This window comes from Brachypodium distachyon, chromosome 3 (assembly GCF_000005505.3).
Source record: "Brachypodium distachyon strain Bd21 chromosome 3, Brachypodium_distachyon_v3.0, whole genome shotgun sequence".
NCBI classification, from domain to species: Eukaryota; Viridiplantae; Streptophyta; class Magnoliopsida; order Poales; family Poaceae; genus Brachypodium; species Brachypodium distachyon.
The window spans coordinates 51,589,098-51,608,521 of NC_016133.3; the positions used below are offsets into that span (position 1 = coordinate 51,589,098).

The window sequence follows — 19,424 nt, forward strand, 5'->3', positions numbered from 1 at the left end:
AAAGGATAAATACCACTTGGGAGAAACAATGACCTATTCCTCATACTCTTGTCGGCGGTGTGCTGTTAGCGGAACTCGACGCTGCCTCTGGATCTCCGAACCATGTCGGAGCCAGGAAAAAACATTGTCGCCAGCATAGTAGCCAGGAAGTTGTCGGTCAGAGCGAGAAGATGCGGGAGACGATGATCTAAAAACAGATCAATGTCCTAGACAGATCCAGGGAAACCAAGACACGAAGAAACTCACTAGCTTTGTGACAAAGCCGAAGCTAGTCGAGCCACGCCGATCCGAGAAAAAGCAAAAAAGGACATGAAGAACATCTGCAAAACCAAAGACCAAACCGAATCCACTACTCCACAAGAGCAGCAACCAGATGATCCTCCGTCCTATGTTGCAGACGAGGTGGATGAGGTGCCGAAGGAACCTTATTATTCTTCTAGCCGCCGGCGCCATATATCCACCAGTGTGCCGCTCCCGAGGAACCAACCTCAACACAAACCCTAAGTATAAGGGACATAAATATCATGCCGAAATGTAGATCCAGACTCCCTACCTCGTCCTGGTGCCGGAGCGAAGGAGGAGGTGACCCAATCCATGGTTTTGCCGACAAGGGTAGCTAGGTAGTCTGGAGATGCTTTTTCTGGAGAGGCATGGAACTACTCTTGTTTTGCAGTTGCATCGTCAACAGTAGGAAGATAAAATCTTCCTTTATATGAAAAAAAAAATACGTACACTACTATCTCCGTTCGTAAATATGAGAAGTCATAACTTTATCCTAAGTGAAACCTTTTAAAATTTGACCAATTTTTAGAAAATGTACTAACACCTACCGTATCAAATGAGTATACCGTGCAAACATATATATCACGATGGATTTAATAATAATAAAAATAACTTAGAGTCGTAGATTCTCGTAGATTTTTCTATAAATTTACACAAGATAAAAGTAGAACTTCTTAGATTTATGTTTCTAACGGAAGCAAGGGGTACTTCCGTAACCATGCTGATCAGCCCTGGGCCGAACATGCTAGGGTAATAGCCGCACAAGCCTTTCATCGATTTTGCATTGTACGGTACATAGATCGAACAGATCGTCAGATCGAGTAGATCAAGGGTATACACCGCCGTCGACCAGATTGGGTTGCCTCGTCGACAAGACGAATGACTGGGGACACCGGGAGTGGCGCGCGTTCCTTGCATTCATGGATTCTTGCGCCCACAAAGATCTGCCCTCCGAGGCTAAGCCACGGGTGGGGGAGCTTGGGGCTTGCTTTAACATGGGCGTGTCGGCCACTTTACAGTCTTTGCGTACGACTCGCTGATTTGATTCCAATACATCGGCACCACCGAGGGAAAAGGCGACTGAGCTGAGCATGCAGCAGCAACGTGATCCATCGCCTTCTAGAGTTTTCCCAGACGCATATCACACTACCAGAGTGGATCGAGGGAATTGAAGGAAAGGACTACTACACGGAACAAGTGCAACTTTACCGCGTTAAACGATCGACTGGAAACTAAGATGTGTAGTCCATGTCTGGGAGGTGGTGTGGAGACATGTAGATTTATTGATTAATTAGGGCACGTACGTACAACAAATCCAATGTCAGATTAAACACCTAACTAGAAAGACCAACAATCGGTAGCAAATATAACGGGGGGTCGATTTCGCCGTTTAACCGTGTTAAGGGTGCATGTACTTGACGAACTCATCGATGACTACTAGACTAATATCACGTACGTACACATGCACGGCAGCACGAAGGTGATAAAGAGAGATGAAGTACTAAATTACTAATACATTCGGAAGCAGATCTCATTGTGAGTAGACATGCAAACATTCGCACTCGCACACAAGGATCGACATACATAACCCTGCAGCTAGCTATAACTAGGTATGAAGACTGCCTAATTAAGATTTGGGATTAACTAAACATTGTACGTACTAGTATTATAGTACACGCTGACGAGGCCCAGATCGATCACCATGATCGGCCCGCGGCTAGCACAAGACGTCCTTGAGCAGCTTGTACCTGCGAACGGCCGCCCCCTTGGTGTTCACTCTCCGGCTGCTCTGATCCTGCTCGCCGCCGCCGGTCACCTTGACTTTCCCAAAGCTACGATTGGAGAACAACTCCTCGCTCCCGGTCGCCGCGGCGTGCTGCTGCATCTGCATGGCCGAAGGCGGCCTCTTCTTCAGGAGGACGTCGTCGCTGAGGCACCAGTCGCACACTCCGGCGCCCGCCTCCGCCGGAGCCGCGTCGCCGTAGTAGTTCGTGCAGTAGCTGCATGGAACGACAAACATATAAGTATGTCCAATCAATCCTTTCCTGACTGCAGTGCCACGAATTATAAGAGATTCTGGAAGAGTACACTTACGAGTGCTGGAAGCGGCAGCGGCAGCGGGCGCAGCGGAAGAGCTTGTCCGGGAAGCCGACGTCGCCGCACATGGAGCACACGGTGCCGGACATCGGGCTACTACTATACGACGCGCCCTGATCGATTCGCTGGAGGGTGGCGAGATTATATATGGCTATTAGAGAAGTGAAGAAGAAGGAATTGATGTGCCGGGGAGCAAATTAAGGAGAAGGCCTTAAATACGGAGGGGCGACAGGAGAAGATCAGATCGTGGGCAGCGGAACCGGGCGTGAGGAATGGGGTGGTTCCCACCACGGCGAGGTTTTTGGCTGGGTACGGAGCCGGGCGGGTGGGAGACAGGCCACGTGTCCATGCGGACGTGCGTGCTGCGTGCAAAGCGGGGAAAAAAGATAAAAGGAGTGGCGGGAGTAGCCGGGTCGGTTTTACGTACGTGGTAGTCTGATAGAGGTTGGTCGATGACGACGATATTCGCATGGGTGGAATGCGTTTACTTTCTTAGAAAAACGTTTTACTCCCTATGACTGGACGGTCACACTGGCCGGCGCGGTCACTAATTTTGATTGGGAGTTATGTGGCCTTGTGTGTTCGTGAATGTGGCCCCTTCAAAACAGTACTCCCTCCTATCCTAAATTGTCGTCGAAATATTACATGTATCTAGACGCTTTTTAAGAATAGATACATTCATATTTGAGCAAATTTGAGTCAACAATTTAGATCAGAGGGGGTAGTATTGATCTTCCCTCACAAAAAGAAAAAAAACAATATTGATCTTATAAACGTAAAGTTTTCTATTTTAACTTGGATGCCATGAGTTTGAAATGCCTTGTTACATTGGAGTAATCATCGGCCCTCTACGGGTTTGTAGCTGTGTTGCGGCATATATACTCTTCTTGAATCGAGCATACACTTAGTATGTGCTAAGAAAAAAACCCTCTTAATTAGCAGCTTTACAAATGTTTATTTAAATACGAAATACTCACTCCGTCCCGAATTAACCGATGTGAATTTGTACAGATTCTTATACAAATCAGATGGAGTGAGTACAAGATTTTGAGGTAGTTGACTGACCGACCTCACAGCTTATGGCCACGTGTGTTTGAATTAATACATATATGTAGGAGTTTAGTTCATCATTGACTAGCTTCCATCGACTAAGAAATTAGAGAAGCAACAGGCTTTTAAGATTAAGAAGAATGAACTTATCCAAAGCCACGTACTGGAAGCAAGTTTAACCTTTGCGACATTGACATTCAACTTCCCGTGGTTCACGTTAAAAAAAAGTCGACCTGTCTGACCGTTGGATATTAATCAGACGAAAGAATGAAGATGCGTATCAGATTTTAGCCCAATGGTTATGATAAGTCGATTGAGATCTAAGATTTTTTTTTCTTAAAAAAGAATGGTCCACAGTTTCAAGAGACCGCTGCCGGAGTTGCACGCGGTTTTAGGTCGATCGGAAAGGAAATGGTCGGCACGAACTGACGAGCTAGCAAACGTGTCGATGGCTCAATCCCATGCTTGCACGTACCGACGTACTAAAACCATACACAGTAGTAGCGTCTTTGTTTGATTGCAACGGGGAGAGCTAATTCGCCGCCGTCCGTACAACTTACAGCTACGATTAACAGCGATCGGTGATCGTCGGCTGCATGTCGTTGCCAGACAATATACAGTAGCAGCATTAATTCCCGTGACATGCCACACGATGACTCGAACACATTTCGGTGCTTTGACGAGCTAGCTTGATGTACGTGGACGGAATTATATGTAGATCGGGGTTCCCTGTTTGCTTGCTTATCACGAGACGAATCCTGTCACACGGCTCACGCCTAATCTTTATGGACACAGCATCAGCAGTACTGTAGCACGTACAGACGCAGTACTTCACATTTCGGCAAGATGCATGCACAGCCAGTTAGCGTACGCCGCTGGGGGTTTGTGGTTCTGCGATCGAGTACGTCTACCTCTCCTTTTTCTGTTGCAGTGTTGCGCGTTGAGTATTGCCGGCGATGTGCAATGCATCCATCCACGGTCAGGTCAACTAACTGATCCAATGCACCCCTGCCTGCACATGATGGGTTGATGGAGTGGCACTGTTACGGCATGTGCTAGCTGGTACTGTTACTCATGCTTGGTTTGCTGTCAGATCCATCCAAAGTTCTGTTTCTGCCAAATTTCCTGCCTCCCTCCCTCAGCGAAATGACGGAAATCCAACAGCTAGCTGAGATGGCTTACTGAATTGTAGTTGTATTTTGGAAAGGTTGGTTATTTGAGTGGTATTTTGGAACCTCTGATATTACACAGTGATATCATGTCAATTCTTTCTTGACAAAAATCCTATGATGGCGGAGGTAGACCTGGTCTGCATTTCTTGTGAAGAGTCTGAAGACTTTAACCTCTGCTTAATTAGGGAAGCAAATTTATGTCACCTGATGCATCGGGGGAGCACCTGACGAGGAAGGGGGCATCGATCTGCACCTTATCCATAACGTGTGTGACTCATGGTGCACGTACGCAGATCATCATTAATTCTAGTCGGCCAGCAGCCATGACGACCCTACGGCGTGCGAGGTGGACTTACGGCAGAGTGGCAGCGCAGAGAGGGACCGGCAGGTAGAGCTGCTGCATGCCAAGGTACCAGGACCGCATGGCGCATGCAAGACGCGGCCGGTGAGCTGACTAGCTCTATCTCGCGCGTTCGATGATCGTTCGGATTGAGCTTATCGAGATCCTTCGCTCCCCGAGTTCTCTCGCTTTCTCGCGGGGGTTGGTCGGCGAGCGGCCACCGATCGCCTGCCTTTGCACATGCATTGTTGCAAATTTGCTGGTGACAAGAAGTGATGAGAGATGCCGCGCGCGTCAAAAACAAGATCATCACAAAAATCATATCATGCATTTTGTCCCAGAGATATGTACGTTTGTAGCTTGGAATTTTGGCACTGAAACAATGACGTAAATGGATCTCAATTCTGACGACCAATTCAAGTACATACCAAGTGATGACAACATATTTAGTCCAGTAAAGTTCAGTATCGCAAGTCACAACACTACACCAAAGCTACAAGACAATCATTCATCACTGACATGTAAACGGAGTCATGTGATCGATATACTCTGACAGTACGTGCCAACTAATTATCTTTCAAACTCACAGAACACTACAAAATTAGTTTTGGGAAACAATGGAGTTGTAAAAGTTTACTAGTTCCTCGATGTCTCAACTTTGACTAAATTTGATGTATCTATAGACTAAGTCATGTCTATGTCCATCTAAATTTTGACAAACTCGAGATATCTTTTATTGGACGAAAGAAGTACTATGATATATCTGAACAGCTCAAACGGTATTACAAACCATAGCATTCCGAAGAAGCATGGCGTGTGTGAAGGCAAAAATCTGATTAATACTCTCTCCGTCTCATATTAAATGACTTTCTATTACATGTATTTAGACGCTTTTTAGGTATAGATACATTCATATTTGAACAAATTTGAGTCACTTAATATGGGACAGAGGGCAGATCTGAATGTGTTTGACATGTAAAGTGATGAGTCATATCAATCATGATAATTATCGATATCCCCTGGCAGTGTGATAACATGGGGTGGGGGTTGCGGGAGTCTCTCTCCCTTTCATGCGATTCATCCGATTAGTTAAGAAAAGAGAGGAAAAATAATCACATAGTTTGGAATTTTTTTGAAATAGTTATGATTTTTGCAAGTTTCAGCAGTCTTCAAGGGATCAACAGTGGCTCGAGCACCAGTGGCGATGGTTTTTTAAATGAAAATGACCGCCAGTGGTGAGGGTTCATGGAAGGGGTATTTTGTAGTTGTGAACACTAATCTTTCTAGAGACCAAAAATACTAAACTTAGGTATGGTGTGTGTCTTGCTACAAAAGTATTCTAACAAGAAACACTACCGTGGCAATTTTTGGTAAAGATTCAGTCTATATATAACATGTGAACCAAATATTATAGTGTTGCAGGCTACAACTGTGGTGCAAACTAAGTATATTAGATTAAAAAAAAGATAAACCTATGGTGCATCTGGGCAACACCTTCTATTGACTCGTGCACCTAGCCTCTAATTCATCATTCAGTTTTTTTTTTTTGAGAAACCAGATAGACAAATCCTACAAGACCCAACACAAAACTATTGAACCCGTTGATGCACCGTCGGATCTCTTGACCCAATAAAATCTCAAAAGCCCAACTCCTACTGGCTACTGCTCGCAAATCAAAAGACCCAACGGTGCATGGCTGGGTCTTATGAGGTTTTTGTTTTTGTATCGGCAGTTCGGAGCATTCGTCGGCCTGCTAAGAAGGGTCTGCCATTGTGGGCGGCACACTCATCGGCCTGCCGAGCGGGATCCGCTATTGCGGGCCAACCGGCCCAACGTCCCGAAAAATGCCCTGCTCTACACACGCCGCATCTTCCAATCCAGACCCCCGGAGACCTAAACTCATCCCCTGTCGTCGCCCACCCGCCTCTCCCTCCTCCGAACCCCAGTACCCTTTCTGTTTCTGAGATGGCCTCGACCTGCTTCCGCGCCGCCGTCCGCGCGGCCTCCGCAGCCTGTCGCTCGGCGGCCCCCCGCTCCATGCCCTCCGCCGGCCGCTCCACCGCCCGCCGCGCCCCGCTCATCTCCAGGTGAACAAACGGGAAACGCAGCTGTTAGCTTTATACATCTAGTGCCGGATCTGTGACGCGGAGGGTTTTCGGTTCTGCAGGTTGCCGGTGGAGCTGGGGTGCTGCGCTGGAGTGTCGCTGCTGCCGCTCCACAGCGCGGTGGCCGCGGCGAGGCTGACGTCCAGGCTGAGCACGGCTTCCCGGAGCTGCTGCGCGCTCTCTCAGGGTATCCTCTGTCGCACCTATCCTGGACTTTAACAATCATACGATCGATGAAGCTGTTGTCTGTCTTTTCCGTTTGGGTGAGAACTTTGCCCGTGCATACTACTTGTACCTCTATTTTGCGCGTCATTGGTGTGCTTGCTTGCTTAGCATGTTTGAAGGATCTAATACAGCTTGTTTGATCTGTTTGCCGTTTGGTTACTCCATGTAGTTTTGTCCCAAGTAGGTGCGTTCTTCTCCTATGAGCATGCTTATCAGTGAAATGTCAATTTTCTATGAAGTTCAGTTTGGTGTTTGTTTGTATGGTTGCTCTATTCTGAGGGAAAATATTTAGCTCATCCAGATTGTTTGACTTGTGATAATGGAGATGTTTCTGCCTCCCTTGGCATACACTCCCAGTTCCTCTAATTTACCAAAAGAATGCAGTATGTAACAATATTTTGGCGTAATAGTGTGCGCATGCTGTTCCACACTGACATCTTTGTGTGGAATAGTGTACCTGCCTTAATCCTGTACTTGTATGTGCGTACGCCCAGAAAATCACATGAATTCTATAGGTTGTACATATCAGTCCTACGTATGGAACTTTTTAGGCATATCACTCTACAACATCTCCTTTACCTAGAGAGGAAAAAAAGTTAGTCTTTTCATGCCATAGCAATTACATATTGACTTGTGCAAAAATATTCTTCCATAGTTTCTTGTATCGAGTTCAATTGAGTAAGACATTTGGTTTCTGCAGGCACATGACTTGCTAGTTCTTGAAAGGTATTTTACTGGGAGCTTGCTGTTTTGCTTCACAATCATCAAGAATGAGTGCCTAAACATGTCATATTCTTACCTGAAGACTAGTTATCTTATTAGCTAGAATTATGAATTGCCTTTGTTGAAGAACAACTTGTTGGATAAAATACACGATTTTCCTATGTTTTACGCAGTAGTTGATCGTTTACTAAGCCTTGTCTGTGAGAAATATATACAATATTATTTATTCAGTTGCCCTGTATCGTTTTGTTTTACCCTGTTTACATTTCAGACAGAGTTATAGTTCCTCTTGAAATTCTATTTAACAAAGATTTTTATAAATCTGGTTGCCATTGTAGTTTACAATATTACCATTCTTCTTTTCTCAGATGAAAATGATGATACGTGAAACATTTACGCAATGTCTTAAGGTGGGTGCCTGGCTATTGTGGATATGCTGCACACGCATTACTCCAACATCTGTCATAGCCATAGAGTTTTATGCCTTAGCCAGTCCAAATTTGTAAAGTACGTTTTCTAGTGTCAGCGCTAATACGAACGTTGTATGCTTCGATGCTTACAATTAAAGAGCGAATTCTCTTGAGATGTTCACTCTTCTGATGTATACTTTATTTGTTTCTTTTATATAGAGATGGGTCTATCTGCTCCAAGGTGATAAAACGCTGGGAGACCTGCTATGTCATGCAATCAGATTGATAGATTTTTGTAGAGTAGTGAACTACATGAACTCTGTGATAATTTATTTTATGCCACCTACAATCATGGTTCTATTTGGCTTTTCAAAGTTTTGAGATCATGTCTTCATCTATCCCGATAAAAGCATGCAAGGACGCTTTGTGAAGTTATTGCCGTGTTGGTTAATGACAGTTCCTAATGCCCTTTATATGATAATGGTTGATGACAAACGAGTTCAATAACACGGCATTTCTTGTATGCTGGTATTTGACGTGCTAGCTATATTATACTGCATGTTACTACTGTTCTGTGCTTCGGTGTGATGCTCAAATTTAAACCTCGTGTCTGAAAACAGAACGTTCCACAACGATGTGTTGGATCTGTTCGTAGTTTACATCCCACTAAATATTACAGCAGCTCTTTATTTCTAAATCTGGATGTGGTCTCATCCTTGGAAACATTTATGTGAATTTTGTTTTAAGTTTGATGGTCTAAAACTGTAGCTAATGTGAGCTTTCGCACTTAACGCAATGTTGATCTTGTAAAAATAATAATAGACCTGATTATGCTGTGCTGCACGCCTTTTTTCCAATCAAATTATTCCGAGCTATATCTGCAGTCTAGTACCATCTCGAGAAGGAATAAAACTTTTATATTTATTGGGAGCTAGGGTGAGAGAGAATGTGATAGATGTAGGGCGAGCGGAAATATTGCACAGATCACAAGTTTTGTTGAGATAGTGAAGACGTGAAAGTAGAAGAAGGGATTGCTGGCCAAACGAAAAACTATGCAGAAGCTGATTAGCCAAACAAGATAAAAATAATCCAGTGAAATTTCCGAAAGGAGTAGAAAACTGGAAACAAATGGAGTAGAATATAAACAATAGGTCTTAGGTTTTCCAGTGACACACCTCTCTAAAAAAGGTTTTCAGTAATACTGTTATCCATGACTCGGAGTGATCGATATCCTCTTCGAGCAATCGAGCTTGATGTGTTCACTCCAGGGAGCAACCATTTCTCTGGTAGCCAGTTGTTACGAAACGAGGCAATGAAACGGGCCCTCTTTTGATGACAATAGGTAGTTGTCCTTCACCACGGTGTGGTGTTGAATTCGGGTTCTACCAAACCGGCACAGTGAAGCAGTTTGACAATCAATTTGAATAAAGCTCGTGCAAACATACAACTATGCTCAGTGCTTGACCTGTTTGGATCAAACCTCCAAACCCTGTATGAACGAACAGCCGGACTGCCACCCGTGCATTCGAAACTGCCTGGTTGTTCTGGACGACGGCTTGATTGCCTACCGTCGCAAGTCGCAACCAACCTTTGGTTCGGGACAATACCCTGTACTGCTGTACCTGACGGCAAACGTTGATCTGCCTGTTCACGTATGCTAATATGCCATAGACCATAGTTAGCCGGCCTTGAAGAACTCCTGGTCCTTGTTCTTTGCAAACTGACATATTAAACTATTTTGCTTGATTTTTTTTAATCTTGCTAAGTAATCTGATGTGTATTAAGGTGACAAAAGAAAATCGACGCTATTCCCAAAGAACTAACTGTATACTCCACACTAGTTTCTTATGATTTTATATACTTGATGTAGCTGTGGCCTGTAGGCACGATCCTGCCTGCCTTCCCTGCAGTTCATAGGATCTGCTGTAGACCAAATTCGAGAACAGTATAACAGGGGTCAATTAGCTGGGTAGACTCTCATGCTACACCACCAAAACAAAATAAACACAAGAAAGGATATATCATCATCCCATACTCATCAGCCTGACACTACATATATGTTCTCCAATAGGGAGAAAGGGAATGTTATTGTTCAGAACAGTAATTGCAGCCACAACAAAAGGGGTGACTTCTATAATCTGCCCCTGGATTCTCATGTTATGTTTAAGAATCACTGTTCAAATGTGATCAAGTGTCTTATAACCTGAAACATTTATCATCCTAGGACAGCAAACTATAATTTTGTACAGCATAACTGCATAAGCATATGGTAATTTTTTCAGTATTTGACAATGCCGATTTCTCTACTTTTAGCCTTGTCGTGCTGGTACTGGTAACATCTTATGACAACCGGCTTGTCTGGAACTAACAAAAGTGAAGAGCTGGATCACAGAAAAGCCAGTGACCAGGGGAGCTTTCCTGTCCTAGACATCTTCACCAGAGCCCTCTCAACACCAGCTATTTGATTGGCAGTGGCTGCCTGCTCCTTGATTTTCTTGTTATCGGCTTTCTTCTGTGCCTGTTTTATCGCCTTTTGCATCTTCTGTACTGCTTCAGCTCTCTTCTTCTCCAACTTCATCTGTTTTCATTTGAGGCACACAGAAAATGTGAAACTACAGGTCCAATACTGTCAAATATTTCATGCAGTGGACACTAAAGTTGACTTTTTTTTTTCTGGGTAGTATAAATGCAGCTAACAAGCATACCTCAGTTTTTGTCATTTCATTCCTGGCCAGTGTAATCTTACTCTTCTGCCAGTCATCGATGTTGGCTTCTTTCCTTTTCAGCCTAGTTGATTCAAGTAACATAAGTACTCTGACTAGATAAGTTAAAAAAATAATTCCTCTCGGAACAAACAAATCCGAATTTGTTAGCCAATGAACTCCATGCATGATGACATTCTGTGGGTTCGGTTAGTTATGAAGTTCAGAAATCAGATAAATCAAAGCTATTATCTAAAACAGACAAATCAGACTGTCACAAGTCACTACTCACAAACAGTTATGTCTGTACCATATTGAACCAAACACTTCTGTTCAATTTCAAAGATGAACAGTAAAACAACCTGTTTGTTTTGAGAACAGATACTGCTAGACGTAATCATCTCCAAGCCATTTGATTCCTCATCAGCATTGGGTCAATTCCAATTTCAAAGTAAGATGAACAGTAAAGGAACGTGTTTCTTTTGAGAACAGATCATGCTACACGTAATCATCTCCAAGCCATTTGATTCCTCATCAGCATTGGGTCAATTCCAATTTCAAAGTAAGATGAACAGTAAAGGAACGTGTTTCTTTTGAGAACAGATCATGCTACACGTAATCATCTCCAAGCCATTTGATTCCTCATCAGCATTGGGTCAATAAAAAAAATCATGCTATATGACAATTCTTGATTCTGAGCGAGCCCTGGGTTAATTGCTAGCAAATGCAATGCTAAGCGGTAATGGGAAAACATGAGTAAGCCGGATTACTTGTCTATGAGCTTTGTGATCTGTGCATCCTTCCAGGCAACCAACTTGGCTTGGACAAAATTTTCCTTAGGTTTAACGGCAGAGCCCCGGAGTCGTCTCTCCATCCTTTGCACTGCAACTGGACAATCCTCGCCATCTGAATTGCCAAAAGCACGACCACCTTGATTGTTTTCCTCATAGACACCATCAGGCTCAAAGTTCCAATCACGAGCTGTAACATACAGAATTGACCCAGATTCATATTTTGCTGAAGAACTCACAGGTCTCAAGAGATTCAGGCCAATACCTGAGGATATACGAGAGGACACAGTATCAGCTTGCCAGTCATTTTGATCCACTGCCTCATCTTCCTCTTCACTGACTTTAGGTAATCTCCATTCATTGACAGCATCAATTGCCCCCAAACGCCGCCCATGGTAATTATGTGAGGAGCGAGCACGGCGCATCAATCTTGCTGGTGTGGCCTTGTGGACGAATCTTGGAGGTCCTCGATTGGATCCGTCAACTGCATGTTTGAAGTGGATTAACATGAAATGCAAAACAAATTTGAGGTCAATCTATAAACGGAGGAGGCAGGCAAAGGCTCCACCTCTCCTATCCAGCAGAGAAGGGTGCCTGGGAGTCTGTAGCCTGATGTTTCGTGGCGTAGCACAAAGCTTCGCGAAATCTCCTCTGGTTGGTAACCTCTCTTGCTCTTCTTCTTCCTGGTGTATTAACATCTCCTAGTTACTTATGAGCCGTGAAACATTAAATGGGCACAAAGCATAAGTGCATAACTAGGTGGGCAGAAAACAGAAAGGTTCATGTAACATTTGGATGGAATCAGAAATTACATCATCGGAATCTGATCGGTGGATATAACAATTAACAAATAAATGCAATAACTGATATGATTGAGATAGATTGTTCTGGTTTTTGTCCATTTCAAGATTCAGCACGTAGAAATCTAGCAACAGACCAAAATTTGCAAACGCGCAACCTTTGCTGCATGGCAGTTAATTATTCTTAGGAACTTCCAATCAATTACTGGAACAAATAATCAATCATGAGTATAATGAACTCTTAACACAAGGTTTCGAAATGGAGCCATCCATCCAAGAAACCATCTATGCTCCATGAATTAACACAAGAAATCGATGGAGCCCAACACAACTTCATGAACCGCATGCTACAAGGCTATAAATCAAGATCAGAGGCGGGCAAATCAAGAACCAAGAACCCACGGATTGCCTCCCCTTGCGAGAATATGCCAGGAACAACGCGAAAGGGGACCGCGACCACGGAAACTGACCTCCCGTGACGTGACGAACGAGGATGCGTCATCGTCACCACCGTCGCGGCGCTCTCCGCCGTCCTGGCAGCCGTCGCCGCCTTTGCTGCTACCGGGGCTGCATATGGGGGACGGAGAGGCTGGGCGGTGATCAGTGAGAGACCCGGCGCTCCACGCGGCGCAGCTGCCATAGGACGAAGCCGGGCGGCGGCCGTAGGGGCCTCCGCGTCCGCCCATGGCGGCCATCGCGAGCAGCATCTGCGTGCTCCTCCCCACGGATGCCGCGGGCTCGGGATCGGGCTCGTCGTCCGCAGCGTAGAACGCGGCGGCGCCCTCGGAAGCGTCAGAGCGGGCGGGGGAGGACCCCGGCGAGACGCGGGAGGCGGCGGTGGGCTCGCCGACGCAGGGGAGCGGGAGCGGGAGCGGGTGGTCGAGGCGGCGCATGTTGATGCTGCCGCAGGAGGAGACGCAGTCGGGGACGACGGCCATCTTCTTGGCTTCTTGCTCTCCACCTCGCTTCGTCAATCGTCAGATCGTCTCCACGGGGCGTCGTCTGTAAAGTTTGCAGAGCGCGCGCGAGGTTTAAGGAGAGAGACGGAGAGAGAATCAGCGACGATGCAGATGGGCTTACATTTACGGAGAATTAGGCAAAAGTGGGCCCTTTGCTGGGCCTTCTGGCAGGTGGGGCCATTGTAATCTTAATTTGTTTCACTGACAGCTAGCTGGACATCGGTTATGCCACTCTCACGTGCGACGACGTAACGGAGTGTGCTTTCCCTTCGCTTTGGCGCTTCCGTACCCTGTTCGGACCACAGAAAGAACAGCAGCTCAGCAAATGCAAGTGCAAAAATCCAGAACAAGGTTTGCAACGAAAAATAAGCATCATGTGCAATCATTCAAGGACCCTGGATCTCTTGACAAACCGAATAAATTCACCACTGGTAGACGAATAAAAAGAGCACAATGCAATTCGATAGTTGCCACCGATGAATTTCTGTATTTCAAAGTGTGCCGGCAACAAAAAACGACTAGACGGTCAAGTCATCTGCTGTAAACATGAACTTCCTCTGTTGGGTCTGTCTGATACAACATCAGGAACTGATAACTTTTAAAGAAGTTTCATGGCATACATAAAAACTGGTTGGATCCTGCTTGAGAAGTGTCAGCTTGTTACAACTCTGCCACGAACATGAAGCTGGAAGGTTGGCATCTCAGTTCTGCTTCAGTGTCCTAGATTCAGTATGAAAGAAATTGTAGCTGTGACTTTGGTCCAAGCCCAAAAAAAATGCACCGGCTCCTAAGTATAAGAATTTTGTAGGATGAAATTCTATCTGGAATAGTATCAACTAAGGAGAACAACAGTTGGATAGTTGAGCATCTTCTCTTTGACTCGTTGATGGCCCAGTAAAATCTGCTGCAACAAAAGTGCAATCCTTACAGACAGATAACAGATGAACTGCATCGCCCAGAATGGGGCACCAAGATGATCAAACTTCATACCCTTTTGGAAAATACCCTGCCCTTCTTTCCCATTCCAGTGCCCACGAGGTTCGCAGCAAGCAGAGATTTGTTGTCAGGCCTCCACTTCAGCTCTTTGAGATTGGAGAAAAGCTCTGAGAGTGCAGGGGTAATTTCCTCATCCTTTATTTTATTGCAAGTGACAACTTGTAGACTCTGCAAGTCATTACATGAGGTGATAACTGATTCAAGACCTCGAGTTGTTAATAAGGAGCAGCCTTCTAAAGAGAGGAGTTTTACTCTCCTGAAAATTAAAGCAAGTGAGACGAAATTAGTCAATATCCTATAGTATAACTAGTAAATAAGTACTCTGTCCTTTCCAATTTATAAGGTGCCCCTGTATTCCATGATTTAACTTTGACCATCAATTACATCATAAATACAGTATATGAGTTCAAAAATAATGCGATTGAAAACTTCTTCTGGATATGATTCAATGGTTATTTATTTTTACACAAAACCCACATTTTACTGGTCAAATTGAATCTCAAAATGTATGGACACCTTACAAAATGGGGAGAATGGAGTATGACTTTCCAGAAATGTGGGCTGTGAACCAAAATGTAATACAGTACTCCCTCCGATCCATAATAAGTTGTACTCCCTCCGTCCAACGAAAGATGTCTCAACTTTGACTAAATTTGAATGCATATATACACTAAGTCATGTCTAGATACATCCAAATTTTGACAAACTTGAGACATCTTTTGTTGGACGGAGGGAGTACTAAATCTCCGACACTTATTATGGATCGGAGGGAATATCAATTCCTACTGTGCCCAGCCTTGTTATATGCTAAAACATATACAGAAGGGGGGAATATTGGAAAATGTGGCCTCCACTTCCAGTGAAAGCATATCTTTCCCATAACATTTCTCAAGGTGAAGAGATTGAAATATCCAGATGAAAATGATTATGTACTACTCCCTCTTTCCCATTTTATAAGTCGTATAACCCAGATACCAAGGAAGTTTAAATCACATGCAAATCTACAAATTTGTTAATTATTGCTGCAGCTGAAAACACATCGGATTAACTTCGCCGTAATTAGTCGCACGGCTACCTGTGGACGTGCATACTGGTGTGCACCTACCCCAACCATGCACAAGAAAACAAATCACTGGGTGGAAACTGAAGCATTAATTGGTGTGTGGTATTAGTTACTTTCTAATACAATATCTAATACGGGGAAACAAAAAAATATCTAAAAACGACTTACAAAATGGGAAGGAGGGAGTATGTAGTACCACTTCCAGTAAAGTTATGGCATGGTTTTAAGCTTACAAGTGGTTTAGAGTCAAGATTTTTACTCTAAGAATTCAAGCTAAATAAGTGTGCATCTGGTTACTACCAGTTCATTTCAGCTCACTAACTCACTAGCTTGGTGTTGTGTTGATAAAATATAAGTACTGTAATAATCTGGAGTACGGATCAATGTCTGCACTACCCAGTACCCAGCAAACAAGCCGGACAAACTCTCTGAAGTCCATTAAACAACTCACAAAAGAAAAGAAATGCGCAGCAAACCAGCTGAGATAGTAAGTGTGTCCAATTTAGGATGTTTCGGGGCAAAGAGCAAAAAAAGTGCACTCAGCAGCTGCAGAAATACATTCCATTTGACAGAGAGAAATACCAAGACACAATATTGGACTAATGAAGCACTTATCCAAATGCCTTTAAGGACTAAGTACATTCATACGAGAAATATGTGTCAAATAGCAGAACAATGCTTCGGCCATAAATAATTGCTTCATGTGCATCACATAATCTACCAAACACAACATTAATAGATGAGATACTGGAATGTTGCCATTTCTCAGCCCTTTTAACACACTATGAAATTGGAACTTTGACAATCAGTGTTCTCAAACATTATTTAGCAGGTGATTTGAATACACAAAAGCATATATTCATAATGGAACATGCAGAAGATTAATTATCCATCGAATCCTTCCTCCAAAAAAGTCGGTTCTACCTCATTGATTAAAAGAATACTGGAGTCTGATCTCTGGTGTAATAATGAAGTAACATATATCCTCATCAAACCCAGTTATGCAGATATCTAAGTCAAGTTTTAAAGTTTACCAGTCATTGCCTCATTGGATCGTAAGAAGTATTTATCAAATGCTCGTTGAGTGCTAGTAATTCACAGGTTATAAATGGAAACTTGAATTCAGGTTAGGGCCTAACACGCGACGCCCTCTGCACGCGTACCTGCATGCATGCACAGCTTGCACCCCTCTTTTGCTAATAGAACCTAATCAATGCATAGATGTATGCAAGGAGCTGGTGAATCCAGCGGTGGAAAAAGCAGTCGTGCTCGGAGACGAGCGTGCGAGTGTCCGTGCAGTATATTTTCCGTTTAGGTTATGGATTTCGCTGCTCTACACAAATGGCAGTGAAGAACGGTTACAAAATTAGGTTTTTAACCACAGAAGAAGCGTTAAATGTTATATTTATTTTGGTATTGACATTTTTAGTGATGTCAACTGTGAAAGTGCCAATACTATGAAACCGTTACTTTTTTACAACGTCAACTGCAAAAGTACTAACAAGATAACATACAAAGGTATACACTACCAATAAACATCAAACATTTCCTAGGGATGGTGATCTTAGCATGGTTATTAGAACACTCTGAAAAATTGCATTCAATATCATTCAATCCCCACAGAAACAATGGTCACTTCAATCATGCAGGGGGTCCATGTGCTCCAAACATTCTATCCCCTAACACTTAATCAACGTCAGAGCATTCTAATGTCAGCTATCTAAGACTCCTTTTGTTGGCAGCATGTCGTTATCACAGAACAAACAAAAAACATGAATAAATAAACAGTAGATGGCACAAACTGTCCCCATTACCCAATCATGATAATCTATCAAGAAACTAGTACTAATACACTTGAAGAGTTGGACTGGTGGTTACAATACCTGCATAGGCCAGCCAAGGTAAACATGTCGTCTTCAAGGCCCCAACAATTCTTGACCAGCAATTCGCGGGCACCCTCACACACCAAAAAGAGAGCATGGAGGGCACGTCGGTCTCGTAGCTGGCACCGATGCAGTTGCAGGCTCTCGAGAGTGAGGCAGGCACCAAGATGTTCAGCTGGGCCAGGATCATCATCGATCCTGCTACACCCCTGAAGCCACAGGGTCTTGAGGTTGCCACAGAAAGCTAGAGCAGCAAGCCACCCACCGTCCATCCTGTGATCAGCGATGGTGAGCTCCTCGAGCATCGCACAGCACCGCCCGACAGCTGCGATGCCATCGTAGCTGCCCTCGCAACCCACAAGCTCCAGCTTCACCAACCTTTTGCAGCCATGGGCAAGGATGGTGAGGCCAATATCAGTGACCCCACCGTCTTCACTGGTCCCGTACAGAGGGGAGGAAGCTGCAACGATGCGGAGGATCTGGAGGTGTGCGAAGGCAGAGACTGGGCGGAGAGCCAGGTCAGTACATCGGTGGAGCTCGAGCTCTTGCAGCGTCGCACAACCGCTGGCTACATCCATGAGGCCAGCGGAATCGGAGGCGGCGGTGGCCGATAAGCGGCGGAGGTTGGGGAACCTAGCTGCTATGACCGCGAGTCCCCTATCGAGCACATCGTCAGCGAGGAAACGGCAAGCACCGAGCGGCGGGTCAGCGCTGGGGTCTAGGGTTAGTGACGCCTCGCCGCAGGTGAGGACAGGGGAGACCCGAGACGGCGCGGCCGGGGCGGCAACGGAGGCCGGGAACAAGTCTAGGACCGCCAGGTCGGGGAAGCGGTACGGCAGGCGGAGAGTCACAAAAGCCCAGTCCCGCACCACGAGGCGGCGGCGCAGGCGGCCGGAGAGGCGCATCCACCTCTTGCAGACGAGCGACGCGGAGCCCGTGAGGTGGGGCTCCGGTAGGCAGGCGAGGACGCGGAGGAGGAGCTCGTCCGAGAACGCTAGGGTTTGGTCGGGGACGCGGTCCGGCGGCGCCATCGCCGCGGGGCGCGCGTGCGGCGGCTTCCCAGGGAGCACCCACAGGTCGGGCCAGGCCTTGAGCCCGTCGCGGTGGAGGCCGCCGCCGTTCAGGCAGAGGTCCTCGGGCTCAGGCATTTACCACTCTATTCCTCCCAACGCCGCGCCGCCACATGGCCCTCCCCGCCTCTCCGGCCGACGGAACTGCAGTGCACCGCCCGGCGCGCAGGGGCAAGGGCGGCGGATGTCCGCTAGGGGTCTCGAAATCGATGATTCTGGTGGTGTCGCGTGGGGATCTGGGGGTTTCAAAAAATTTGCGGCCGGGGTTTTTGTCCAGGATTTGGAAATTAGAGTTGCCGCTAGAGGAGCGGGGGCGCGGGGCGGCGCGGGATAAGAAAGAAGACTCTGTAGAATCCGGTGTCTGGTCTGGTGTGGGCAGCGTGTGGTGGTGGGGAAAAGTTTTGAAATCCTTTCCTTGTCTCCGTCTGCAAAGACTGTGAAGTTCTTGTTTCCTTGCTTCGGAGTAATGCTTCGTGTTTGGTGGAAAAATAACGGGTTTTCTTCTTGTTTGTGCCGTTGGTCGAGCTAGTCGATGTGATTAATTTGGTCTTTGTGAAGGAAGAGCTGTACAGTCACTCAGTCAGGTCGTGATGGGGCGTACCATGTACTGCGGCATTAGGTGTTCTTCTCCTTTACTTGAGCCAAGTATAAAGTGATTGTGCAGTTCCTTAATAAAGGCTAATTAACAGACTGCTTTGGAAGTAAAGTTTGCAGTTGCAATTGTTTCATCGAGGATCGGACTATGGGAGCAGCGTT

The 19,424-nt window shown here is 45.4% G+C and overlaps 4 protein-coding genes across 7 annotated transcripts; 1 reads left to right on the top strand and 3 right to left on the bottom strand.

Annotated features, from left to right (window-relative positions):
• Nucleotides 1-1,763: 1,763 nt before the first annotated feature.
• Nucleotides 1,764-2,570, bottom strand: LOC100835550. Its single transcript, XM_003572726.4, has 2 exons — nucleotides 2,377-2,570; nucleotides 1,764-2,282 (listed from the first exon to the last, which is right to left on the bottom strand). The coding sequence occupies exons 1-2, from the start codon at nucleotides 2,466-2,468 to the stop codon at nucleotides 2,000-2,002; spliced, it is 375 nt and encodes a 124-aa protein (XP_003572774.1). The 5' UTR covers nucleotides 2,469-2,570; the 3' UTR covers nucleotides 1,764-1,999.
• A 4,243-nt stretch (nucleotides 2,571-6,813) lies between these two features.
• On the top strand, nucleotides 6,814-8,927 carry LOC100824083 (protein NUCLEAR FUSION DEFECTIVE 6, chloroplastic/mitochondrial). 3 transcript variants are annotated; one of them, XM_010237491.2, is made up of 3 exons: nucleotides 6,814-7,028; nucleotides 7,109-7,233; nucleotides 8,363-8,927. In XM_010237491.2, exons 1-3 carry the CDS (start codon nucleotides 6,907-6,909, stop codon nucleotides 8,380-8,382), a joined length of 267 nt encoding a protein of 88 aa, XP_010235793.1. In that variant the 5' UTR covers nucleotides 6,814-6,906; the 3' UTR covers nucleotides 8,383-8,927. The 3 variants fall into 3 exon arrangements, with proteins under 3 accessions (XP_010235793.1, XP_024316886.1, XP_010235792.1); XM_024461118.1 differs by lacking the exon at nucleotides 8,363-8,927 and adding an exon at nucleotides 7,972-8,315; XM_010237490.3 differs by having other exon boundaries at nucleotides 6,816-7,028; nucleotides 8,624-8,927.
• A 1,491-nt stretch (nucleotides 8,928-10,418) lies between these two features.
• On the bottom strand, nucleotides 10,419-13,920 carry LOC100835859. The gene is made up of 7 exons (XM_003572727.4): nucleotides 13,778-13,920; nucleotides 13,168-13,699; nucleotides 12,466-12,580; nucleotides 12,163-12,381; nucleotides 11,877-12,087; nucleotides 11,110-11,191; nucleotides 10,419-10,982 (listed from the first exon to the last, which is right to left on the bottom strand). The coding sequence occupies exons 2-7, from the start codon at nucleotides 13,633-13,635 to the stop codon at nucleotides 10,791-10,793; spliced, it is 1,287 nt and encodes a 428-aa protein (XP_003572775.1). The 5' UTR covers nucleotides 13,636-13,699; nucleotides 13,778-13,920; the 3' UTR covers nucleotides 10,419-10,790.
• LOC100836165 (F-box protein At5g51370-like) lies at nucleotides 13,811-19,071 on the bottom strand. Of its 2 annotated transcripts, none has more exons than XM_024461117.1 (3): nucleotides 17,599-19,071; nucleotides 14,647-14,908; nucleotides 13,811-13,946 (listed from the first exon to the last, which is right to left on the bottom strand). In XM_024461117.1, exons 1-3 carry the CDS (start codon nucleotides 18,744-18,746, stop codon nucleotides 13,845-13,847), a joined length of 1,512 nt encoding a protein of 503 aa, XP_024316885.1. In that variant the 5' UTR covers nucleotides 18,747-19,071; the 3' UTR covers nucleotides 13,811-13,844. The 2 variants fall into 2 exon arrangements, with proteins under 2 accessions (XP_024316885.1, XP_003572776.1); XM_003572728.4 differs by lacking the exon at nucleotides 13,811-13,946 and adding an exon at nucleotides 14,097-14,557 and having other exon boundaries at nucleotides 17,599-19,069.
• Nucleotides 19,072-19,424: the final 353 nt, after the last annotated feature.